Source organism: Hippopotamus amphibius, chromosome 7, assembly GCF_030028045.1.
Source record: "Hippopotamus amphibius kiboko isolate mHipAmp2 chromosome 7, mHipAmp2.hap2, whole genome shotgun sequence".
Classification (NCBI taxonomy): Eukaryota; Metazoa; Chordata; class Mammalia; order Artiodactyla; family Hippopotamidae; genus Hippopotamus; species Hippopotamus amphibius.
In genome coordinates, this window is record NC_080192.1 from 74160756 (window position 1) to 74188195 (window position 27440).

General features: G+C 38.1%; 1 protein-coding gene and 1 pseudogene across 3 annotated transcripts in view; one reads left to right on the top strand and one right to left on the bottom strand.

The window, feature by feature from the left end:
• Positions 1–2963: 2963 nt before the first annotated feature.
• The window catches only part of NPHP1 (nephrocystin 1), a 62639-nt gene continuing 38162 nt past the window's right edge, over positions 2964–27440 (top strand). For all 3 annotated transcript variants that reach the window (XR_009054629.1, XR_009054630.1, XM_057741159.1), the window contains exons 1-6: positions 2964–3062; positions 5832–5905; positions 16355–16415; positions 17495–17619; positions 24412–24631; positions 24946–25047. Coding sequence is in view for 1 of the 3 variants with exons in the window: in XM_057741159.1 (XP_057597142.1) it covers positions 2994–3062; positions 5832–5905; positions 16355–16415; positions 17495–17619; positions 24412–24631; positions 24946–25047 (651 nt within the window). In the remaining 2 variants the exon portion in view is untranslated. The remainder of the gene's footprint in view (positions 3063–5831; positions 5906–16354; positions 16416–17494; positions 17620–24411; positions 24632–24945; positions 25048–27440) is intronic.
• On the bottom strand, positions 9410–9977 carry LOC130856751 (60S ribosomal protein L17-like; annotated as a pseudogene).

Here is a 27440-nt window from a genome sequence, read left to right on the forward strand (position 1 = left end):
TGGTATGTGTCCAGTTAATAGTCTAGGTTAAGACTGGTTCTGCCAGTTTGGGCCTGTTCTTGTGCCATGTTCCTGGTGGACCTGGTCTTTCCACTATGACTCTTTTCCCATTACTTGTGCAGCTCCTGGACGCACTCGTCTCCCTTTCCTGTCTCACCTCAGTGTTCTGTCATCCTGCCCCTCTGGGCCTGTGCTTTTCACCCCCAAGGCCCGTCTGGGCCTTACATGTTTTTCAGCCACCCCACACCACTCTTAATCTGCCCCTTGTTTTCTGCCTATTGCCGCCTTACCCTGTGTCCATGTGTCCCCAGCTCTGTGGTGGACAGTTCCCCGTGACATTGCCTTTCACTGTTTCTCCTTGGACTCTCTACCCCTCGCCCCATTTGTCTTTGTTTTTTTCCCTGAAAATATTGCCTTACACGGAGATGCTACTTTTTTCCATGTTAGCCACTAGTTCTACACTATGAGTCTCTAGAAAGCTGTTAAATTCTTTTTCAGTGTCTCCTGTGAGGCAGCCATGCAAAGTTGATATTCATTGTAACACACTGATGGAAGAAAATCATAACGAGTTTTATGAAATAGCTTGTGCTTAGGAGAAGCAATGGCCATGGTTTGCTTTGGTTTTGGCTACCTCACTGCAAAACTGTCTTGTTGTAGGTTGCTCTGATTTTCATAATGGCATCAAGGGATGACAACAGAGAAGCAGTAACTAGTGTTAAGGTGACTATACTGAGAATTACAAATCAAACGGAATGTAGCTTAATGAAAAAGAAGGCAGCTAGCTGAGTAATCTCATTCCTTACATCATGGCGAATACCTAAGTGGTATTTCTCATACTTGAATGTGCACACGAAACACTGGGGTATTATCAAAGTTTAGATTCTGATCCTGTAGGTCTGTGGTGAGGCCTGAGAATATGCATTTCTAACAGTCTCCCAGGTGATATTGATGTTACTGACCCAGGAATCGTAAGGAATAAATGCTTCTCACTCTGAATAGCGTACAAAAATGTATAAAATCAAAGTCATCTTTCTACCTGAGGTGAACAAGAGTAATAAATCTTTTTGCATCCTTCCTTATTCTTCATACATATATATGTGTAGGCGGGTTATTTGTTTATTTTTACCAATAGAATTGTTTCATCTTCATGACCCTGTAAATTTTCCATTTAAAGTAGGGAAATCCCTATAAAGCAGGTAGATTTTTTTTTTAAAGTTTCCTTATAGACATATGTAAAATAAATAAGGATTTCATAAATGATGGGTTGTCTTTAGTGCAGTTTTTTCTTTTTTTTTTTATAAATATATTTATTGTTTATTCATTGGCTGCATTGAGTCTTTGTTGCTGTGTGCGGGCTTTAGTTGTGGCAAGTGGGGGCTACTCTTTGTTGCAGTGCATGGGCTTCTCATTGCGGTGTCTTCTCTTCTTGTGGAGCACGGGCTCTAGGTACAGGGGCTTCAGTGGTTGTGGCTCATAGGATCAGTAGTTGTGGTGCATGGGCTTAGTTTCTCCGTGACATGTGGGATCTTCCCGGCCCAGGGATGGAAGCCATGTTCCCTGTATTGGCAGGCAGATTCTTAACCACTGCACCACCAGGGAGGTCCCGTTTTTTTCTTTTTGCTTACCTCACACAAGATCACTTAGGAGTACCGATTTATTAACCCATCTAAGAATACTTTATAGCACTTACTGCTTCCTCATTTGTTAGATTTTTAATGGAAATACTATGGCTATTTAAGTGAACTTTTAAGTATCATGAGTCATAATGAAATTAATTAAAATAGAGACATGAGATACAAAAAAGCAGAGTGGATGAGTATATTAGAGGATGTCATACAATGAAACATTAGAGAGCAATGAGAATGAATAAACTGCAACCCACACAATGATAGAGATTCATTGCACCAGCAGGTTGAAGGAGAAACCTGACAAGATGCCAGTACACCGCATGATTCCGTCATTCAGTTCAAAAAGAGGCAAGACAGTTTTACAGTTAGAAATTGGGATAGTGTTTACTTTTGGTCTAGCGGGTGGAGATGGGCAGGGACTAGAAGGAGTAGAAGACTACTAGGGTGCTGGTCACATTCTGTAACCAAATCTGGGTGATGCTTTGTGGGGATGTGTTCAGCGTGGAAATTCAGTGAGGTGGGCACTTGTCATTCTCTGTTGAAGAAAGTACGTGAATAGCATGGAAGTTGGGCCTGTGGTATTAACTTGTGTGTTGTACTGAAGAACACATATCAGTGTGGTTCATCTTTTGAAAAGTGAACTCTGGTTGTCATTCTTATTTCGTGTAGTGGAAAGAGTTTGGGAATTGCATTTAATAGGACTGAGTCCCACTTGGGGAAATGTTATTACAGCTTCCCTGAGAGATGTAAAACGGAGCTCACAGAATTACATGCTCACAGAATTGTGCAGAACAGAGTCACCATCCTCACAGAACTCAGGATGGACAACGTGAAGTGATACTTCAGCAGTATCCCAGGTGGCAAAAAATTAAAAACTGCCTTTGTGAAGTGAAACTATGTGCCAGAACCACGTATCCCATCAAGGTCATATAGGAAAGCTATGCTTGCAGTTAGTTTAAGACATTAAAATGCTTAAATTGTATCAAGATTAGTTTAGCAGAAGTGGTGTCAGAAAACAAATGCCAAGATACCGAGTACCCCAGCAGAAATGTCGTGGTAATACTGAGTATTATGGGACTTGTAGTTTCCGACGCCGCGGGGCATTCTCCCTCACCTCCACCCGAATCCTTTGGGATCGGCGAGGAAAAGGTGACTAGCTGGGCAGTGAGCCTGAGCAGAGAGCTCACGACCTGCGGCGCTGGCGGTGCGACTTCCTCAAGAAAGGATCATCCCCGCATTCCCACACCAGCCAGCCTGCCCCGCCTCTGGGCTGCAAGGCGGGCGCGCGGTGATGGCGTCACCTTCCGGTGCCGCCGCCTTGGTTTCCCTGGCGACCGGCGTGAGCTCCGCGCCGAGGCGAGGGAGATGCTGGCCAGGCGGCAGCGCGATCCCCTCCAGTCCGTGCAGCGCCGCAGTCAGGAGCTGAAGCAGCAGGTACCGTCTGGCTGTCCAGTGGGGGGACCTGGGCTCTGGCGGCGGGCGAGCTCTGGGGCGCACCCTAACCCGGAGAGCCTACCCTAACCCACTTACCTTTCCAAGTTGCAACCTACCCCACCCCCAACCAAGCCAGCACCAAACTCTGATTCTAACCCTTCACACTCCCAACCCAACCCGGGGAGGCTAGAAAATCGGGACCATCGACTAAGTGCTGCCCTACCCCCCACCTCACCCTAACAGCTCCATCTCCAACCTAACAACTCCCTTAACCCATCTTACCTCCGAATCTAAACTTTTAATAATCTTTCCAACCATCTCTGCGCCCAGCATCACTCTCCTCCACCCTCCATTCCGCCTTTCCTTAATCCCTCATCCAGTGGAGGCTATTGAGTGTCTTTTCTTCACCTGATTCCAAGCGAAAGAGGTGTCAAGGAATAGTCCTGATACATAAGAAAAATATGAAGACCTGACAGATGAGCAAAGGACTTGCACTAAAGGAGAAATACCAGTAACACATAAACATGAGAAAATTTAACTTAAAATATAATCAAGTAATTGCAAAGGAAATAAGATATCACTGACACTTAAAAATCACAATACCCAGTACTGGGGAGGCTGTGATGAAACAGGCACTTACACTGCTCCAGGGTATGAGGCACAGCATTTCTGGAAAGCAGTTTGACAAGATGTAGCAACTATTCATGCTCCTAGGCTGGGTAATTCCATTTCCAGGAATTTACCCTACATGATAATAAAAAAATTGAGACAGAGGTTGAGGTATGGAGGTATTCATCATAGTATTACTTATAATACAGAAGGCTGGGTACAACTGAAATGATCAGTAGTAGGGGAATGGGTCAATAACTTAGGCTGGGATATAATACTGCGATTAAAATTTTAAGGAGATTTTAACATTAGGGAAAATATTCGTGATAAAATGTTGTTAGGAAAAGAATACATTTCAATTTAAAATTTTTCTATGTAATATACACAGAAAAAAGATGAAGGAAACATGCCAGCATGGTAACTCTGTATGGTAGAATGCTAATGACTATTATGTTTCATTTCATACTTTTTGACATTACTTTAAAAATTAAGAAAGGGAACTCTGTGTTGGTCCCGTGGTTGGGATTCCATGTTTTCGCTGCCGAGGGCCTTGGTTCCATCCCTGGTCAGGGTTCCATCCCTGGTCGCTGCCAAGGGCCTTGATTCCATCCCTGGCTGCATGGTGTGGCCAAGAAAAAAAAAGTGTTTAAGAAAAAAGTAAGTAGTAATTAATGGGTTGTTAATTTATTTTCTGAAATTCCTATTTCACTTTGCTAATTTTTTAATTTTTCATTTGATCTATTACCAAGTTTCCACTAAATAGAATTATTTTATAATCTTTAGCAGACAGATGTACTGAATGCTCATATTTTATCCAGTTTTGGACTTTCACTTAAAAAGTACAAAGGATTGGATGGATAAATATTTCTTAAGGGACTCTATTGGTACAACAGAATATACTTCTGGTAGAAGTAAAAATAAAACTTGATGAGACATTGACTTAAGCTGAGCTTTGACCAGGTGCTTAATATGGTTTTGTATTTAGTTTTAAATTTAATGGGACATTGAGGGGACCAGGAAATGTTGTAGAAGTAAACTACAAAGATTATTATTAATACAAAGATGAAACAAAACAAACTATTACCAGGATTATTCAAGATGGAGACAAATTGGCTCCGGAGCCTTTTGATTCCCTTGGTGTTTGCGAAGGGGTCTATCATAATGTGAGTTCATTCTACCCTGGCCCCACAGAGGACACCTGAAGCAAAAAATGGAACAGATTTCCAACTTGATATCCATGGGACAAGTGATCAAGAGCCCATCTAAATTGTGCCTGTGATGACTGACTCTGTCACCACGTGTGTGAATTTTGTAAATAACAGACAGATACAAAATGGCAAGAGTAGAGAACAATAGAGAGTTTTTATTTCTCTTTTTTTTAATCAGCTTTATTTTCTCCACATCATCTATGGAACCCAAAGATGTATGTGCCTCTTTTGTGGGTATGTTGGCAAAGTGACAGGTAGTGTTTGGAAATTCCTAAGTCACAATATAAGATATAAGAATGAGGATTAAAAAATTTGTGGTTTGTTCATACAATGAATACTACTCAGCAATAGGGAGGGATAAACTAACAATACATACAGCAATGTGGAAGTATCTCAGAGACATTCTTGTGAAATGATTACACAAGAGTATGCACTTTCTGGGACCTTTCTGGAGTAATGGTAATTTTCTATACATTGGTAGTGATTTGGATTACATGGGTTTATGCATTTGCCAAAATTCAGTAAATGTGTACTGATTTGTGCATTTCATTTGTATGTAAATTTTTTTTAGAACTTTTATTGAGATACAGTTAACATATAATAAACTGCATATATTTAGAGCATACAATTTGGTATCCCAATTACACCAAATATTGAACTCTAGTTAGTAATACCCATGGTGTATTAAGGGGAAATATGTTGATGATTGTAGTTTACTTTGAGATACATAAAAAGTAAGATGAATTGATGAATAGATGGATCATAAAAGTATAGTAAAATGTTAATGTAGAATCTAGATGGTGGGTATATGGGCGTTCCCTGTAAAATTCTTTCAATGTCATTGTTTGTTTATTCATTATAAAATATTGGGAAAAAAGAGTTAAAGTTTTATTTCCTAAGGTTATATGGTGTTTAACAATATTATATTTTAAACGATCTCCGTTTATTGTAGGTTGACGGGTTGCTTTCTGAGAGTCGATTGAAAGGAGCTCTAGAAGCCAGTAAAAGGCGAGATATTTACCAAAGGTAAAGCATACTAAATTATGTCAGCTTTGTAGGGACTGTACTCACATTTCACTGAGCAGTATTTACAGCATAGAGATTCAGGCATTATTTCTTTTTTTAATTAATAAAATTTCTAAAAAGACAAAATAATAATGGGAAATAATAATATTGAGGTAACAATGAATGAAATTTTCCAAAATGTATTTTAAAATATTTCTTACAATTATCCATGTCTACCAAGTCTAAATGTTGGAATGATAAGATTAAATAGTGAATTACAAATGTTAAAAAGAAGCAGCTTACATTTATTTTGTACTCTCTATGTTCCAAGCATTGTGGTCCACACTCTAAAAACTTTTTCTGAAGTAATTTTCACGATAACATTGTGAGATACTCAATAATATAGAAGAGAAAATTAAGGTTCACAATGGTTGGTTAATATGTCTAAAATTACTTAGCTATAAGACATTAAAGTGAGAAGACAATAAAAATGTTTTAAGATCGATAAGAAATGCAGGATTTAAGATATATTTAATTAATTAATTTATTTAATTTAAGTATAGTTGACTTACAATGTTGTGTTAGTTTCTGGTGTACAGCAAAGTGCTTCAGTTATACATACATATGGGTGTGTGTGTATATATGTATATATATTATATATATGTTCTTTTTCATATGCTTTCCATTATGGTTTATTATAGGATATTGAGTATAGTTCCCCATGCTATACAGTAGGACCTTGTTGTTTATCCATTCTAGATATAATACTTTGCATCTGCTAATCCCAAACTCCCAATCCATCCCTTCCCCACCCCCACATCCCTCCCTTGGCAACCACAATTCTGTTCTCTGTGTCTGTGAGTCAGTTTCTCTTCCATCAAGTTCATTTGTGTCATATTTTAGATTCTACATGTAAGTGGTATCATGTGGTATTTGTCTTTCTCTTTCTGATTTACTTCACTTAGTATGATAATCTCTAGTTCCATCCATGTTGCTGAAAATGGCAGTATTTCATTCTTTTTTATGGCTGAGTAGTATTCCACTGTGTGTGTGTGTGTGTGTGTGTGTGTGTGTATTACATCTTCTTTATCCATTCATCTGTTGATGGACATTTAGGTTGCTTCCATGTCTTGGCTGCTGTAAATCGTGCTGCTGTGAACAGAGGGGTGCGTGTATTTTTTTGAGTTAGAGTCTTATCCAGATGTTTGCCCAGGAGCGGGATTGCTGGATCATAGGGCAGCTCTATTTTTAGTTTTTTGGGGAACCTCCATACTGTTTTCCATAAAGGCTGCATGAATTTACATTCCCACCAACAGTTTTCTCCACAACCTCTCCAACGCTAGTTTTTTGTAGACTTTTTAATGATGGCATTCTGACCAGCATGAGGTGGTACCTCATTGTAGTTTGATTTGTATTTCTCTAATAATTAGTGATTTTGAGCATCTTTTCATGTGCCTATTGACCATCTGTGTATCTTCTTTGGAAAAATGTCTGTTTAGGTCTTCTGCCCATTTTTGATTGGGTTGTTTATTTGTTTTTGTTACTGAGTTGTACGAGCTATATGTATATTTTGGAAATTATCCCTTGTTGGTTGCATCATTTGCAAATATTTTCTCCTAGTCCATAGGCTGTCTTTTCATTTTGCTTATGGTTTCCTTTGCTGTGCAAAAGCTTGTAAGTTTGATTAGGCACCATTTGCTTATTTTTGCTTTTTTATTTCTATTGCCTTGGGAGGCTGATCTAAGAAAATATTGCTACAATTTATGTCAGAGAATGTTTTGCCTATGTTCTCTTCTAGGAGTTTTGTGGTGTTACATCTTATATTTAAATCTTTAAGCCATTATGAGATTATTTTTGTGTGTGGTGTGAGTATGTGTTATAACTTCATTGGTTTACATGCAGCTCTCCAGCTTTCCCAACACCACTGGCTGAAGAGACTGTCTTTTTCCATTGTATATTCTTGTCTCCTTTGTCAAAGAGTAATTGACCATAGGTGTGTTGGTTTATTACTGGGCTCTCTATTCTGTTCCATTGATCCACGTGTCTGTTTTTGTGCCAATACCATGCTGTTTGGACTACTGTAGCTTTATGTATTGTCTGAAAACTGGGAGGGTTAAGCGTCCAGCTTTGTTCTTTTTCCTCAGAATTGCTTTGGCAATTCTGGGTCTTTTATGGTTCCATATAAATTTTAGGATTATTTGTTCTACTTCAGTGAAAAATGTCATGGGTAATTTGATAGGGATCACATTAGATTTGTAAATTGCTTTGGGTAGTATGGCCTTTTTTTTAAAATTAATTTATTAATTTCTTGGCTGTGTTGGGTCTTCGTTGCTGCACACGGGCTTTCTCTAGTTGCAGCGAATGGGGGCTACTCTTTGTTGCGGTGCGCAGGCTTCTCATTGCTGTGGCCTCTCTTGTTGCGGAGCACGGGCTTTAGGCACGTAGGTTTCAGTAGTTGCGGCACATGGGTTCAATAGTTGTGGCTCATGGGCTCTAAAGTGCAGGCTCAACAGTTGTGGCACATGGGCCTAGTTGCTCCGCAACATGTGGTATCTTCCTGGGGCAGGGCTCGAACCTGTGTCCCCTACATTGGCAGGCGGATTCTTAACCACTGCGCCACCCAGGAAGCCCTGGCCATTTTAACAGTATTAATTCTTCCAATCCAAGAGCATGGGATATCTTTCCATGTCTTTGAATCATCTTCAGTTTCCTTTATCAATGTTTTATGGTTCTCAGCATATCTTTCACCTCCTTAGTCAGGTTTATTCCTAATTTTTTGGATGTGATTTTAAAAGGCTTTTTTTTTTTTTTTTTACTTTCTGTTTCTGATATTTCATTGTTAGTGTAAAGAAATGCAACCGATTTCTGTATGTGAATCTTCTATCCTGCTACCTTGCTGAATTCGTTTATCAGTTCTAGTAGGTTTTGTGTGGAGTCTTTAAGGTTTTCTATATATAATATCATGTCATCTGCATATAACGACAATTTTACCTTTTCTCTTCCAATTTGGATACTTTTTATCTCTTTTTCTTGTCTGACTGTTGTGGCTAGGACTTCCAATACTGTGTTGAGTAGAAGTGGTAAGAGTGGGTATCCTTGTCTTGTTCCAGATTTTAGTGGGAAGACTGTCAGCTTTTCACCATTGAGTATTATGTTGGCTGTGGGTTTGTCATAAGTAGCTTTTATTATGTTGAGATATGTTGCCTCTATACCCTTTTGGTAAGAGTTTTTATCATGAATGAATGTTGAATTTTATCAAATGCTTTTTATGCATTAATTGAGATGATCATGTGGTTTTTGTCTTTTCTTTTGTTGATGGGGTGTATCACATTGATTTGCATATGTTGAACCAACCTTGTGACCCTGACAACTTGATCATGGTGTATGATCTTCTTTATGTGTTGTTGGATTCAGTTTGCTAATATTTTGTTAAGAATTTTTGTATCTATATTCATCAAAAATATTGGCCTGTAATTTTCTTTTTTGGTGTTGTCTTTTTTTTTCTTTCTGCTTTTACATTTGCATTTATTTTTTGTGGCATTTATTCCGGGCCATAAGTTTCTGTTTCTTCAGTTTCTTCTGGGATATCTTTTTCTTCTGTGCAACCTCCTCTTCTGGTTTAGGAACAATCTGTTCTTTCTCAGTAAGAATCATCTCAATGTGGCAGGGAGAGCTCATGTATGGGTTAATCCGACCATGAGCTCTGTAAGTCCTTTGCCACATCTTGGGGGCTTTGTTCACTTGAATGTGCTCAATGACCAGAGAATCTACATCTAAGCCCTTAAATTCAGCATTACTCTCTGCATTTTTGAGCATGTGCAGTAAAAATTCAGCACTCTTTTTGGGCCACCGACCTGTGTCCAGCCCCACTGTTTGGCCTGGGCACGCCTACCGACTCCATCCTTGTAACGACGGAATGGCACATATTGTTTCTTTAAAGTGACATCCTTCAGATACTTGGTGGCTTTTCGGATATGCATACCCTTAATGGCCTGGGCAGTTTCACGAGTGTTCTTAAAATGTACGTGAAGATTTGAACCTCTTGACTTGCATAACTTGTGGGGTTTTCTGGGTCAAGTGAATAGCGAAGCATTTTTAGAGGTCACCTCAGGCTGCTTGCCAGAAAAGCTTTGGTGTTGTCTTTGTCTCATTTTGGTATCAGGGTGATGGCGGTTTCATAGAATGACTTTGGGAGTGTTCCCTCCTCTTCAGTCTTTTGGAAGAGTTTGAGAAGGATAGGTATAGTTCTTCTTTGTATGTGTGGTAGAATTCCCCAGTGAAGCCATTTGGTCCTGGACTTTGGTTTTCAGGGAGTTTTTTAAATTATAAATTCTATTTCACTTCTAGTGATCGGTCTGTTCAAATTATCTGTTTTCTTCTTGATTCAGTTTTGGTGGGCTGTATGTTTTTAGAAACTTGTCCAAGAAATGCAGAATTTAGTCAAACAAGAGAAGGAACTTCCCTACAACCTTAGTGGAGTTGCAGCCTTTAGTCCATTTGAATCAAATGCAACAGTTAGATTATGGTATAACTTGGGTCTAAGAGAAAACAACTTAAGCCTGAAGGTTATGGACTTGCTGTTGTGACAGCAACTATAAAAACAGCTCAAAGTGAACATCAGTGGCTTAGGCCGAATTATGGTAGGTCCTTGGCGCCAATGTAGCCCCAGATCCTGTGACCTATCAGAAGTCTCTCTCTATTAGCAGTTTCACCTTGCTTAGGACGGTGACCTTAACTCCCTTGAGATGGGAAAACTGTTCTTATGATGGATGATTGTTTTTTGTTTTGTTTTGAATTTTCTTTTTAATCCCTGGGAGAGTTTAAAATTAAATAAAGTTTAAAATTACATAGATATGAAGACCTAAATCAAATTAGACCATTATTACTTTTGTCTTAAGTTTAGGACATCATTAAAATAATCTGTATATTTTGGGCATTTAAAGAATTTATAACATTCAAATGGATGTGAGATGTGGGCTACTAGTTTAAATGATTCATTAGAATACTTGAAAAAATTTTACTTAAGTCAGGCATTCAGAGTGCTTAAAAGCAAAATAAAATTAAATGAATTTAAGATGTGGGAATTTAATTAATTACATTCATTAGTAGGATTGATTACTTAAGGAATTTAGTTCAAGTTGAATTAATCAAACAATAATGAAAGAGAAAGTGAAGGTAATTGTACGTGCTTTACTAGATTTTAAAATAGAATAACAGTTATATGCTGAATTGAAGTCCCAGGGAAAACCAGATTTTTAAATTTTATTTTAATACACAAATAACTATTTTTCAACCCAAGGAATAGTCTTCTATGTGTATAAAAAGATCCCCTCGCGATCATTTTAAAATACACGTTGATATTTGCATGCCTGAAAACATCATTCAGCCCTTATGTTTGATTAATAGTTGGCTGGATATGGAGTAAAAAATTTTTCTACTTAAACCTTTGAAGACACTGTCTGGTTTCTTTACACCCAGTGACACTGAGAAGTTTCATGGTTATTCCTTTGTAATTGACCTCTATTTGAGGCTTTTCTCCTCAGCATTGGTGTTTTGAAATTTCATCACAATGTATTTTAGGTGTTGTTTTAATTCTTCTGAACACTCAGTGGGTCTTTTCAGTTTGAAAACCCTTGTCTCTCATGAGCTCTAGGAATTTCTTTTATTTACTAAAAGATATATTTTTTTTACTTCTAATTATCTGTTTCTTCCTGAAACATGTTTGAGTCACGTGTTGAACTTCCTGGACTTTTCCTCTAGGTCTCTCCCCACTAGTTGTTTCTTTGTTTTTTTGCTTATGCCTAGGAGGTCTTCTTGACTTTTTCTTTTAACTTTTCCGTGCATGTTTTATTTCAGCAGCCGTATTGTTAATTTACAAATGTTTTTTTCTTGTTATTTAATTTTTCTTTTTTCATAACATTGTGTTCCTGTTTTTAGCTTATCTCCTTACTACTTCCATGATTGGGAGATTTTTTTTTTTTTTTAAGTTCTGTTCTCAGAGTTGTCTTTGGTTACTCTGGGCTCAGATTTTTTTACCTGTTTACTTTTGGTTAGTCTTAATTTATCTTCTATGTTGCTGGTTTTCTTTATTATGCCCAATGGTCCTTGGATTATTACTTTTTTTTTTTTTTTTCCAAAGAATGAGGGACTAGGTTGATTATTCTAGAGAGTTGTCATGGGTTCTTCTACTGTTGTATATATAGGTCTCTTTCCTACTAGTACTACCCCCTGAATGAGAATGACATTTTTATACATGTGCAGGGATTTTGAGGGATCTGGGAACTAACCTTTAGCCTGAGGAGCCCCCAGCACCAGAAAAGGGTAGGCTTTACCCTGTTGTATCCGAAACTTCTTTAGCAGCTGTAATTCTCCCCAGGTCATTCATTAATTTTTAGCAGGGGAGGAGTCCTCTGATAAGGAGGGAGAGCAGAGAGGTGTGAGATAAGAGAAAGGGGAGTGAACTGGCTCAGGTTTTCTGTAAATGGACTTTTTAAAAAGTCAAAGACTTATTATAAAAGGGCCTTAATAAGGAAACAATCTCATTTACCATCACAACAAAAAGAATAAAATACCTAGGAATAAACCTATCTAAGGAGACAAAAGACTTGTACACAGAAAACTATAAAACACTGATGAAAGAAATCAAAGATGACATAAACAGATGGAGAAATATACCATGTTCTTGGAATGGAAGAATCAATATTGTGAAAATGACTATACTACCCAAAGCAATGTACAGATTCAATGCAATCCCTATCAAATTATCAATGGCATTTTTCACAGAATTAGAACAAAAAATTTTACAATTTGTATGGAAACACAAAAGACCCCGAATAGCAAAGTACTGGCACAAAAACAGAAATATAGATCAATGGTACAGGATAGAAAGCCGAGAGATAAATCCACACATATATGGTCACCTAATTTATGACAAAGGAGGCAAGAACATACAATGGAGAAAAGACAGCCTCTTCGATAAGTGGTGCTGGGAAAACTAGACAGCTACATGTAAAAGAATATTAGAACCCTACCTAACACCATACACAAAAATAAACTCAAAATGGATTAAAGACCTAAATGTAAGATCGGACACTATAAAACTCTTAATGGAAAACATAGGCAGAACACTATGACATAAACCATAGCGAGATCCTTTTTGACCCACCTCCCAGAATAATGGAAATAAAAACAAAAATAAACAAATGGGACCTAATGAAACTTAAAAGCTTTTGTACAGCAAAGGAAACCATAAACATGACAAAAAGAAACCCTCAGAATGGGAGAAAATATTTGTAAATGAAGCAACTGACAAAGGATTAATCTCTAAAATACACAAGCAGCTCATGCAGCTCAATATCAAAAAAACAACCCAATCCAAAAATGGGCAGAAGACCTAAATAGACATTTCTCCAAGGATGACATACAGATTGCCAACAAACACATGAAAAGATGCTCAATATCACTAATCATTAGAGAAATGCAAATCAAAACCACAATGAGGTATCACCTCACCAGTCAGAATGACCATCATCAAAAAAATCGAGAAACAATATATGCTGGAGAGGGTGCGGAGAAAAGGGAACCCTCCTGTACTGTTGGTAAGAGTGTAAATTGGTGCAGCCACTATGAAGAACAGTATGGAGGTTCCTTAAAAAACTAAAAATAGACCCAGTAATCCCACTACTGGACATATATCCAGCGAAAACCATAATTCAAAAAGAAACATGTACCACAGTGTTCATTGTAGCACTATTTACAATAACCAGGACATGGAAGCAACCTAAGTGTCTATCAACAGATGAATGGATAAAGATGTGGCACATATAGACAATGGAATTTTACTCAGCCATAAAAAGAAACGAAATTGAGTTATTTGTATTGAGGTGGATGGACCTAGAGTCTGTCATACAGAGTGAAGTAAGTCAGAAAGAGAAAAACAAATACCGTATGCTAATGCATATATATGGAATCTAGAAAAATGGTACTGATGAACCTAGTGGCAAGGCAGGAATAGAGACGCAGACATAGAGAATGGACTTGAGGACACAGCGTGGGGGAAGGGGAAGCTGGGACGAAGTGAGAGAGTACTGTTGACATATACGCTACCAATTGTAAAATAGATAGCTGGTGCGAAGCTGCTGCATAGCACAGGGAGGTCAGCTCAAGCTTTGTGACAACCTAGAAGGGTGAGATAAGGAGGGTGGGAGGGAGGCTCAAGAGGGAGGGGATATGGGGATATATGTATACATATAGCTGATTCACCTTGTACAGCAGAAACTAACACAATATTGTAAAGCAATTATACTCCAATAAAGATGAAGAAGTTGAAAAAAAAGAAAAGGGCCTTAACTAAATCTAAACTTAATCAGTATCTTTAGTCTCTCCCAAAGACCTTAGTTTGCTTTTAAGACTGTTTTCTTTCTTTATAGCTTAGATGTTATGGAAATGATTTAATTTATATAAAATAGATAATATAGTATAATATGTAATTAATATATAAATCAAACCCCAGCCATCAGGCATGTCTTTTCATCTGTAGAACTTCATAGTGCGTTCCCTTAGACATACTTTAATTAATCCTCTGTCCTTCATACCTGCTGACCCAAATCATGGTATTTTTTACCCTACAGATCGTGTCTCTCTTATGCTTGTGTGACATCTTCCTCTCTTTATAGAAGAACATGCTCCCATCTTTTTTCCATGCAGCAGAAATTTGTTGAAATATCTTGTTGACAGGTGGTCCCTCTTTCATTCTTTTGTGTTCAGTGTTCATTACCTTTTAAAATACTGTAATCATTTTCTGTGGGGTTTCAGGAGGCAGTGAAGATGAACATGTGCTTCATTTTTATCCTGATCCAGAAGTCTTAAAATATCTGAACAGTTTGAGGACTTTAATAATTTTATAGATATGGAGATAAGTATAATAAATAGTCTTATTCGTATAAAAATAGTTTTCTACCCTGGCTCTTAGATGAAATCTCTGGGTCTAAGTTTCAGTTAGGATTCGTTTGGTCAAGAAACAGGGCATCTGTTAAAACCAGTAGCTTTACTGTCAGTCTCACGCAACAAAAAGTCTGGAGGTAGCTTCTCCCAGGGTGGATCAGTGGCCTCTGACGTCCTCAAGGACCAGCCCTTGCTGTCATTCTGCTCTGTTATCTTCAGCTTGTCAGTGATGGCTCTGCACACCATTACAATGTCCTCAGGCATCAGTACCTAAAAACAGAAAGGATGGTGGTTCTCTACCTGCTCCATCAGGGAGAATAAAATGGGAGGAAATGCCCAACACATTTGTGTTTCATTGGCCAGCGCTGGGCCAGACCCCCATCCTACCCGCAGTGGAGGCCGAGCATGCCAGCAAGGTGGAGGGTGGCAGAAGGGCTTTGGGTTAGGTAACTAGCAGGGTCAGCTGCAGGTTGATGTTTCTACTCTTTTCTGCCTCTTGCACAAAGAATTTTTGTCCCCCTTTTCACTGCTTATTTCATTTTATTAGTCTCTGGAAGAAAAAAGAAAAGGAAAGAAAACATAAAAAATAATGACTTTTTCAGGTTGCTGGTGGAGAAAACATTTGATTTTTGAAAACTCATCACTAGCTGTAGCCCATCTTTGGTCATTTTTTCTCTCTCTATTTTTTTAAATTGAAGTATAGTTGATTTATAATGTTGTATTAATTTCTACTGTGTAGCAAAGTGATTCAGTTATGCATATATATACATCCTTTTGTATATTCTTTTCCATATGATTTATCTCAGGATACTGAATATAGTTCCCTGTTCTATACAATAAGACCTTGTTGTTTATCCATTCTGTATACAATAGTTTGCCTCTACTAACCCCAAACTCAGTTGTTTTTATATTTCTAATTTGGATGTCTGAAACTTAAGCCAAATTATATGAGCTGTCCATGAAATAACTAAAACACTGTACCCATCTGGATGGGCCAAGTTCACAAGGGGAGTGTGCTGTGGTGGGGAGAGGCCAGCTGTAGAATCCTAAACGCTGCCTTCACATGGTTACTCTCCCTCTGACTAGCTCTGGTCACTTTTTAGAACCTCACTTTCTTCAACTGGAGTGTTGCTTATAAACTGCTTAGCAGTATTTGTGATGCGAAAAATAAATTTTAGCTGTCACTCTCATTATTAGTTTTGTCATCTTGGCTGCATCCTAGGTTTATGGAATTTTAGAGCTGGAGAAGCATTTTTAAAGTCCAGTGCTTTCCTTATTTTAGAGATAGGAAACTGAAGCCCAGAGTCACTGAAGGTTTCTGAGTTCTGGTTGTCATACTTCATACCTGAGATCTTGACTGTGAGGATCAGCCAAGCTAATGGATGTGAATTTTTAAACATCATTCATGCAGTAGAAATTGCCTTGCCTGCTTAAAGACTTATGTTTGATTTTATAGAACAGCTTTTTGGTTCTGACAATTAAAAAATCAGTAATTTTTTCTTTTTTTTTTTCTTTTTTGCAATTTAGATGTATCCAATTAAAACAGGCAATAGATGAAAATAAAAATGCTCTTCAAAAACTAAACAAAGTAAGTATTAAGTTAATCATATTAAAAAATTCTGTCTTTGCCCAAAAATTTAATAAGTGGCAGTTCATTAGAGCAGGTAAGTTCCTGGGTTCACGTGGGTGGTGAAGTGTAACTGTGGTCAGTGCTGACCTTCCTGATGGGGTTACTGTGTTGCTTGGGAGCAGAAAAGCCAGGGCTCCAGATACTGACAAAAGTTCAGCTTTAATGAACTCACCCAGCATTGAGGACTCAGAAAAACCCTGAAGAAGCTATTTTTATTTTTGCATTGTGTAACTTTTATGTTTTACAGTTTAGAATCGTTTTCATTTTAATTACATTGTGGGGAGAGTACATAATCTGGCCCTGAGGGTGAGTGGTAGAGAAGCCTCTTGTATCACATGGCAGCTCTGATATTGGTGAATCTGCAGAAATAAGGGGAACTAGAAGTTACTCTTGGCAGTTCCCATTAGGATTTCCTCTTTTAGTATGAGCCTGAGCTTCGGCTAGGTGTCCAGGGCCAGAGACTCATAGAGCACTTAGGGTGGAAGGCATTCGAAAGTCATCTGCCTGCCTGTGTACGAATCTCCTTTGCTGCTACAGGTGTTCAATGAGTGTCTCTTCTGCATTTCTCCAGTGATGCAAAACTCTTTAATTCAGGAGGCAGACTGACCCTAAATAGGAAACCTAACTATTCCTATTTCACAAATGAGGAAACTCAGGCTTCCAAAGGTGAAGCAGCTTTCCCAAAGTCTCATGGCCAGTAAGTGGCAGAACTTGGACTTGGCACTTGTCATTTTGACTCCAAAGCTGGTCCTCTGTCTGGAACTTGTCCCTTACTGACTATAGAGGGTCTGTAATACCTAGCAAGAAAACAAAAGAAAAAACAAGAGATGTAATTTTATTTTGTCATTTGGTTTACATTCCAACATATAATCTACATTTTTTTTCATCTGATTTCTCTGAGGTAGGCATAGTCTCATATCGATATTTGCTTTGTCTTATAGCTCTTATTGGAGTTTTTAACTTTTAATATAAATGTAATAGGAAACAAATCTTTTTTTAAATTTTTTTTAGTGAAATAGACTTATATTCTCTCGTAGGCTGATGAACCTGCACCTGTTGGGAATTACAGCCAGAAGAAAGAGGAGGAGCACAACCTTCTGGATAAGCTCACCCACCAACTGCAGGAACTCGCTGTGTCCACAAGGAGAGAAAATGTCACTGAGTATGCGCCCTTCCTTCCTTCCTTTCTTTCTTTCAGATATTATGTCACCAACAGTTTTAATGTTTGACTCAGTATAAAGTCGTATATAGATAAAAACAAATGGCAGTGACAGTCAGTCCGTCACCATTTATTTGTTGTGTGTAGTAGAAAGTCTGAGATCCCATGAGAGATGTAAAGAAGTAGAAGCCATAATCTCTGCCCTCGGGTGATTTATAAGCTAGTTGGGGAAACAAAACAGATCTGGAAAGCTCAATAAACAGATGTTAGAAGATAAGGATCATGCCTTTAGTGTCAGTGTCAGATGTGTAAAAAGAAAGTTATTTGGATCGTCTATTTGCATATTTCCTCTTTTCATAAATATTCTTTAAAAATTGGAGGCAAAAACATGCATTCTTTTCCTGCTGGAGTGGATGTCAATAATAGCCTTTGTAACATGGAAAGAAAACTTGATGATATAAACAGACACAATTCATAGGAAGCAAAAGGGAAAAAATCAACTATTTAGACTCTTCAAATGCTGTTTCCATACTTTTACACTGTATCCTGGGAAAAAATGCTGAAGGATATAGATGCAACGATTCCAGAATTTCCATTGATTTCCAGTGCTGAGAATGACAAAGTGACTGGTATTAGACTTACCCTTCCTACCACAAACACTGTAAAATCTGGACAAAATATACAAAATGCCTCTTTGAACTCACTGAATACCAACCAAGCAGGGCTGATATCCTTAATACAGGGAGACACAAGAGCTGAGTCCTGTATTTACCCAGATCCTCTCCCTGGACTTAGTTTATGGGCTGTCGTGTAGGAAGGTGGATCCCAAACAGGGAGCAGCAGGCTCCTCCTGGGTGAGGAGGCAGAGAGAAATTCTGGACTTGCTAAAGCTGCTGGTACTTGTGTGGAGAGGGAAGAGAGTTGCAGAGAGACAACTCCAGACATCTGAATGCACTCCTGGGCTACACAGAGCATGATTCCCAAGGGCCTGGCACAAAGTGCCTGCTGGGACCCTGAGAGCTTAAAAGATTCTGGCAGTCTCAGAATGCTGGAAAAATGTTGGAGTTTGTACCCAGCTAGAGTAAAGAGATCTTGGTGAATGCCTCAGGCGTTTAGTTGGAGATCACATAGGGCCCATGCCCTAGGAGTTAAGAAAACACCCTAATGTTAAGAACTGTGATCTTGGAATACAGACAAAACTGAAGTAAATCTTTTCCAACAAAGTTTAAAACCAGGAAAAGTTCCTTTAACTGTGCAACAGAACACAATTCAGCACTCTTTAACGGATGACCACATAATCCAGAGTCTCTAAATGTATTATCCACAGTGTCCAGTAAAAAATGACTAGAAATGCAACAAAAGTAGGGGAAAATAAATAATCAGTAATTAAGCAGTGAAAGTCAATAAATGTAGAGCCAGAACTGAACCAGATAGTAGAGTAAGCTGACAAGGACTTCCCAACAGTATGGTTAATATGTTAAAGAAAATAGGAGAAAAGATGGATGAAATGGAAAAGAAGGTGGTGTATTTTAAGAGAATTCAAATGTAGAAAATAACCAAATATTCTATAACTGCAAAATATAATATCTGATGGAATAATGGCCGAGGACTTTCTAAATCTGATTTAATATATAGCTTCAAAAAGGTGGAAAATGTCTTACAATAAAGGGAAAAAATAATTAGTGGAAGCCTAGATGACCCAGATGTGAGAATTAGCAAACTAGAGTGGTGAAACAACTATTTTCAATATGTTAGAGAATCTGCTGGAGAGGTGGGTAGATTGGTTGTTTAGAGAGGAATCTTAAGCAGGGAAATGGAAACAAATACAGACCAGAATGGAAATTCTGAAACTAAAAAACACAATATATGAAATAAAAGAAAAATTGGACAGTTTAACAGAAGACTGGTTACAGTAGAGGAAAATATCAGTGAACCCAACAACTGAGCAGTGAAAAACTTTCAAACTCATACACAAAAAGAAGAAAGAATGAGACGAATAGAACAGAATGTAAGAAAGATTTGGGATGTGGTCAAAAGTTAGCATATGTGTAGTTGAAGTCCCAGAAGGAGAGGAGAGAGAGAATGGAGCACAAGAAATATTTCAATACACTTTTAAATTGAGATCTAAAAAAGTTATCAATTCACTGGTCCAAGAAGCTCAGGCAACCGCAAACAGAATAAACAAAAAGAAAACTACACATAGGTGCATCAGAGTTAAACTGCTGAAAACTAAAAATAATAGAGAATCTTAAAAACAGCCAGGGAAATAAAGAAATAAGTGTACAGGCAAACAACAATTCAAATTAAAGTTGACATCTTGTTAGAAAAAATACAGGTCAGAAGATAATGCAGTAACATCATAAAAGAATTGAAATTAAAAAAATCTATCAACCCAGAATTCTGTATACAGCAAAAGTATCTTTCAGAAATTAAAGTGGAATAAAGACACTTTCAGACAAACAAAAGCTGAGGAAATTTGTCAAACAAATCCTGAAAAATTTTCTAAAGGAAGTCCTTTAGGCTAGAAAGAAATGATCCTACAGGGAACTTGGATTTGCAAGGAATGAAAAGTACTGGTATGTGGGTAAATAGAAAAGACTATATTTTTCTTTTCTGAGCGTCTTTAAAAAAAACATGATTGTGTAAAGAAAAATATATATTTAAGAATTTATAATATATAGTCAATTCTCATTATTTTCAGTGGTTATATTCCATAAAGTTGCTGCAAACACTGAATAAGTGAATAGTAAACCATAGCTTCTAGGGGAAATACACAGCTAGATTCCTGTGAGGCTCTGGTCACAATGTTTTTGTCACCTGTGTAATACATATCCTTGTTTTATGTGTGTTTCTGTATAAAGATACCTTATTTAACATATGTCACTGATTCGTTAACATTGAACTCATAGCCAACAGCCCTATAATTCATGCTAGAAGAAATCTAACACTTATTTCCTCCATTAGATGCATCACAGCCCATTGTGCTTGGGAACACGACACAGCATTTCAGCTTTGGAGGTCATTTAAAGGTTGCAAGTAAAAGATTGGAAAGAGAGAGTCCATGTTAACCCTAACCAAAACAAAGGTGATGCAGTTATAGTAATATCAGACAAAGAAGACTTTAAGGTCAAAAGTAATTTAATAGATAAAGACATTTTATAATAATAAAAGGATCAATTCAATAGGAAAAAAATTATCCTTAATATGTAAGCACCTAATAAGATAGCTTTACAACATATAAAGCAAAAATTGTTAGTACTGAAGGAAAGCTATATAATGCACAAACCTTAACCACCCTTACCTAATTAAAAATATATTCGTAGAATGCTGTATCCAACTAGATAATATACCTGTCTTCCAAGTGCACATATAACATTAACCAAAATACATCATAATGGGCCATGAAGCAATTGTCAACAAATGTCAAAGGATTGAAATCATGCAATAGATAGTCTTTGATGACTTAGAATTACATTAAAACTCAATGACAATCTAAAACTAATGCAATGGTGTATGTCAATTATATCTCAATTTTTTAAAGAACTCAAATGATAGAAAAATAACTAAAAATCCCCAAATGTTTGCAAATTAAGTCACATACTTCTCTATAACCTAAGGGTCAAAGAAAATATTACAATGGAAATCTTTAAATATTTTGAGTGATAATAAAATGCAACTGTGGGCTGCAGCTAACACAGTGCTTAGAGGGAAATGTATGGCTTTAAATGCATGGTTTAGAAAAGAAGGAAAGTTGAAAACTACTAAAGTTTCCAACCTAAAAAGCCAGGAAAAGAATAACAAATTAAACCCAAGAAAAATAGAAATAAAGAAATAATAAGAGCAGAAGACGGTGAATAATAAACAGACGTGCAGTAGATAAAATCAATAAACCAAAAGTTGGTTCTTTGGAAAAATTAATTAAATGGGTAAATCCCTAGCAAGCCTGATCAAGAAAAGAGAAGGAGAAAGAAAATAACAACAATAAAACTGGGAAGAAAACTAATCACTACAGAGTCTACAGAAATTAAAAAGACACTCTGAAGATACTATGAACAACTTTATGCCAATATGTTTGAAAATTTAGATAAAATAAGTTCCTTGAAAAATAAAATGTACTCAATTTACACAAGATGAATAGAAAACATTAATAATCCTACCAGAATGTCTACTAAAGAAGTTGAATATGTAATTAAAACCTTTCCACAGAATAAACCCTCAGGTTGCTTCACTGATAAATTTCTGCAAACATTTAAGTGATGTTGACTTAAAAAAATATATGTGCACAACGTCAGAGTTGCGAGTTAAGTTTTATTTGGGGCAAAATGAGGACTGCAGCCCAGGAGACAGCATTTCAGATAACTCAGAAACTGCTCCCAGGAGGTGAGGGGAGGAGCCAGGATATACAGGAGTTTCGCCACAAAGCACAGGTAGTTGGAAACGTCAAAAGATTATCGTTAAATAGAGAAAACCAGATATCTCAAGTTAAGGAATTTAGCGGTTTTCTAAGTATGAGAAGATGCAAGAGTCTGGGCTCACTGAAATCATTCCTTTGATATGTACCTTAGCTATCTGGGGCCTGTATTTTCACATCCTGAGTTTCCTCAGGGCTCACCAGCTCACGCTGGAGGGCTGCAGTCATTGGTGACTGTGACATCCTTTGTTTATTGATATGGCAGGAAATATTCCATTTATAAATATTCCATTTGTCAGTAAGAAATAATACCAGTATTATAAAGTCTTGGGCTTCCTAGGTGGTGCAGTGGTTGAGAATCCGCCTGCCAATGCAGGGGACACGGGTTCGATCCCTGCTCCAGAAGATCCCACATGCTGCGGAGCAACTAAGCTCATGCACCACAACTATTGAGCCTGTGCTTTAGAGCCCATGAGCCACAACTACTGAGCCCATGTGCTGCAACTACTGAAGCCCACGCGCCTAGAGCCCGTGCTCCACAACAAGAGAAGCCACAGCAATGAGGAGTCCACGCACCACAACGGAGAGTAGCCCCCACTCACTGCAACTAAAAAGAAAGCCCGCGCACAGCAAAAAAGACCCAACACAGCCAATAAAATAAATAAATAAGTAAATAAATTTATAGTCTTTATAGAGAAGAGAAAAAGAAACATTTCCCAAATCACTTTATGAGTTAAGTAACTTCAAAACCTGATAAGAGTATTATAAGAAGAATACAAGGCCTTCATGAACAAATGCACAAACTCAGTATAAAATGTTAGCAATAGAATCCAGGGCCTATAAAAATGACAATACATCATGACTAAGTGGGATAGATTCCAGAATGCAAGGTTAGTTTAACACTGAAAAATCAATAATTGAAATTTACTGTATTAGCATAATAAAGAAGCGATGTTTGGCTCTACTTGGCTAGTTTTATGGTTAGCTATGGCCATTTGCATCAAAGTATTGTTATCCCATGTTAAAGATAAGCTTCTCTAATGTAAGCTTTAGGAAAGCAAAGACCTCTGTTTTGTTCATTGTTACACCCCGGCACTTAGTGTCTGTCACACAGTAGGTGCCCAGTAAATGTTTGATGACTTTGCTGAATGTCGAATGAATAAATAAAGCTCAGGGAGACTTAACGATTTATCCAAGCTAGTATTTTAGCTCCTCTTTCTTCCCTCACCTCCCATATTACCTCCTCAGTATCCTTCCCAAACACCTTTCCCTTCATCCCAAATTCTTAGTTATCCTGTTTCATGTTGTACTTTGAACAGCCACCTTTGCCTTTAGCCCTTCTTCCAGCCTCTTGCCCACATTGCAGCCTGATCATCTTTCTGAAGTACAGAACGGATCATGCCCTTCCCTGCCTTCATTTTTCGGGAACACCTTAGAGATGAAGCTCACATGGGCTGCATTCTGCTCACTTCTTTTCCACCTCATCTCTTGCTCATTTCTCCCAAGGTTCGTCCTACCATTCTTGAGCTACTTGACGTTCCCTGAGCTTGAGCCTCCTTTCTCCACTCCCTCCTCTACGTTTCTACTCCCCCTTTACCTGATTAATTCCAACGCATCCCTGGATACCTAATTCTAAGCCCTTCCTGATCCCCACCCATGCAGTCTAGGTCAGGTGTCCCTCTTGCGTGCTCCCTTAGTATCCTGTGTTTACCTCTACTGCAGTATCTATTAAACTATATTGTAATTATCCGTCTGCTAGATTGTTTCATTGTCCTCCTTGAGGGCAGGGAATTGTGTCTAGTATACCTTTGTATCTACTGTGTCTGACATGGAACCCGACTTATAACATCACCATCACCATCACTGACTTTTATTGAAAGCTTGCTATGGACAGGCACTGTTGTAAACACTTTGCAAGTTTGTAACTCCTCTAATTTCCATGACAACTTTATGAGGCAGATTCTATTATTATCTCCACTTTACCAATGAGAAGTGGAGCCCAGGGTCACTCAATGAGAAGGAGATAGAACCAGAATTTAAACTCAGAGTCCATGCTCTAACCACTGTGCAATAATGCTCAAGCAGCATCTGCTGGATGGATGAACCCAAGCCTTAAATGCAAGTCTCTTGGTCTCAAGTCCCGCACATGCTCCACCACAGCACATATGTTCCCCAGATATATTAACTCCTCATCACCCTCAGTCCCTCAGGTCACATATTCTTTGCTAGATGGTAGAAACTGTTAGTTGCACTTTCTCTTTATTTCATCTATTTGCCACTTCCAAATATGGGCCAGTTCTCCTATATGTAGAAGTTGTACTGGATCTGGATCTGTTCTTATATGTTATATCAGGTGACCCTTATCAAAGAACTATTTTTTGCAGAGCTGGGGTGCTTACTGAAAGAGAAGAAGGTGACAGTTCTGCTGAAGGAGATGAAGAAGAAGAAGAGGAAGGTGAAGAAGGAAGTGAGGGGGAGGATGAAGAAACAGACGAGGAAGAGGAAGAGAAACAGAAAGATGAATTTCACCAAGAGGCCACCAGTGGAGAATACATTGCTGTTGGAGATTTTACGGCTCAGCAAGTCGGAGACCTTACATTTAAGGTAGTAGAAACAGATCGGAAGCTAACCTAAGGTTGCATTTGCATACCTAACAGAGTAAGAAAATGCTACCTGTATACCTGGGATAGATATTCCTGATAGTAACTTTTTAAAGATTCAGTCTGTTTAAATAAAATAAGTCATAATTATGATTTATAAGCAGTAGTCATGCAAAATTCTGTTATCAAAGTTACCTGGTAGTAAAATGGTGAAAAGAGTAGATGCTTTTCTGTTTCTGAAGTTAGTTTTCATACTGCTAATTCTGAATTTAGGGATGAATTTTAATTTAAAAAATTTTACTTTTATTTTGCTTTAAGAAAGGGGAAATTCTCCTTATAATTGAAAAAAACCCTGATGGTTGGTGGTTGGCTGAGAACGCCAAAGGAAACAAAGGTCTTATTCCCAGAACCTACTTGGAGGTTAGTCTTTTTTGTTTATTTCCTTTTTCTCCTTCAAGACTTTTTTTCATTTACGATAAAACACTAAGATGTATTCTTTGATCAATTGACTAGTAAATGACTTAAGATACAGAATTTGCCTCAGTTTTAGAGGGACAGAGCATGGGAAAAATACTGTGTGTTATAGCTCTGGGGACCTGTGAAGTGCTCTTATGTAGGTGAGCCCTAGAATGTTATCTCACAATGAAGATATTCTGTGGATTAATGTTGGTCATAGAAATTGATAGGCATTTATTCTTTGTTGTGAAACAAAACCACAGTTAACTTTGTGTTAACTTCAGCAACTACATGATCCTTTACTAAGATATGGACATACTGTATATGCATGTTTGTAGCCTATTTCTTTCATATTTCATAGTATAGCATGGTCATTTTCTGTGCCTATATATATGTGTGTGTGTGTGTGTGTATATATATATATATATATATATATATATATATATATATATATATATATATATATATCAGTGCTGTCTAATAGAAATATAATGCAAACCACAAATGTAATTTAAAATTTTCTAGTAGCCACACTGAGATGTCTTGTTTTTCCTCGTACCATTTCTAACACCAACTGTGTGGTTATTTTCTGACACCAAATACATGTTGTTTTTCCACACTGATTCTTTGAAACCAAGCAGGTGTCCAACAATTCAGTTCCGTTCTGACACTAACCCCTGGAGTTAGCACAGACCCCACAAGGTAAGGGCCTCAAGACTGCCCCACTTCAGGTGCCAGCCACAAGTACCGAGGGCTACCTGTGCTTCTGAGTGACCGGCTGTAAATTTGGAAGCTCCCACACCTTTCCTCAGTTTCAGTAATTTGTTAGAGGGACCCACAGAACCCAGGAAACACCTTACTTCTGCTTACCAGCTCATTATACAGGATTTAGTTCAGGAACAGCCGAATGCAAGAGGGCAAGGTATTGGGAGAGGGAGGGAGTGGGGCCTGAATCTTCCATGTGCACCTGGGAACCCCCCTCCCAGCACTTCAGAGTGGTTGCCAACCCAGAGGCTCCCTAAACCCTGTCTTTTAGGGTGTTTTATGGAGGTCTCATTACATAGACACGATGGAGCGAATCATTGGCCGTCGGTGATTGAATTCAATCTCTGGCTCCTTTTCCCTCCCTGATGGTGCGGGGGTGGGAGGCACTAAAAGTTTCTGTCTTCTACTCACTGGTTCCTCTGGCCACCAGCACTGTGCCCCCACCCCCCCCAAAGCCGTGACCTCATCAGCATAAACTCAAGTATGTTTGAAAGGGGCTTGTTATGAATAACAAAAGACACTCCTGTCACACAGGAAATTCTAAATTTTAGGAACTCTGTGCCAGGAACTGGGCATAAAGACCAAATATATATTTTCAGTATACCACACACATTTTAAAAAAGAAATGGGTGACATTATTTTTAATAATTTATTTTATGCAATGTATCAAACATTATCATTTCAATATTTAATCAATATTTTAAAATCCTTTCCTTTTTTTTCATACTAAGTCTTCAAATTCTGATGTATATTTTACACTTAAATAGCATACCTCAGTTTAGACTGGTCACATTTCAAGTGTCAGTAGTCACAGGTGGCAGGTGGCTGCCCTATTGCCCAGCTCAGGTCTGGATCATCTGTTTCAACAGTAGCATAGTATTCCAGTCTCATATAGATGGATATTTAGGTTGTTTCCAACCTATAATAACTATAAATGATATTGCAAAGAAGATAGGATTAGCTTCCGCTACGTGTTACAGAAGATCTCCAAAACAGTGGCCTAAATAAGGTAGAAGCACATTTCTCTTGCATGTGGAGGAAGTGTGGAGATGGGCAGTCAAGGAATGGTAAGGCCCTGTCTAATATTTTACTCTGCGGTGCTGTGTGAGCAGCTCTCCCTAGGCTTGTTATCTCTTTAGGTTGGCTGCTAGATCTTATAACGATTCCAAGCAGTGAAAGAGGAAAGGGAAAGAAGAAGTCAAAAGGCATGAGCTGCAGTCTTTTAAAGAAGATTTCCTGGAAGTTACACAAAAAACTTCCAGTTATATCTCCTTGACCAGAATTTAGTTTCTTGACAACACCTAGCTGCCAGGAGGGTTGGGAAATGTAGTCTTTTAGCTGACTCATTGCTGTAATCAGGGGTTCTGTTAGAAAGGAAGGACCAGTGTTGTGATCAGTCTGCACAGGCACCTTATAGACCATCTGGTTATTCCCCTTCAATAAATTCCTAGATGCTCATTGCTGGTGCAAAGGGTTTACACCTTTGTATTTTGATTTATTTTGCCATTTTGCTTTTTAGGAAAGTTATGCCTGTTTGGACTCCCATCCACAGCAGTGGAGAGTGCTTGTTTGTCTATGCATCTGCCAGTGAT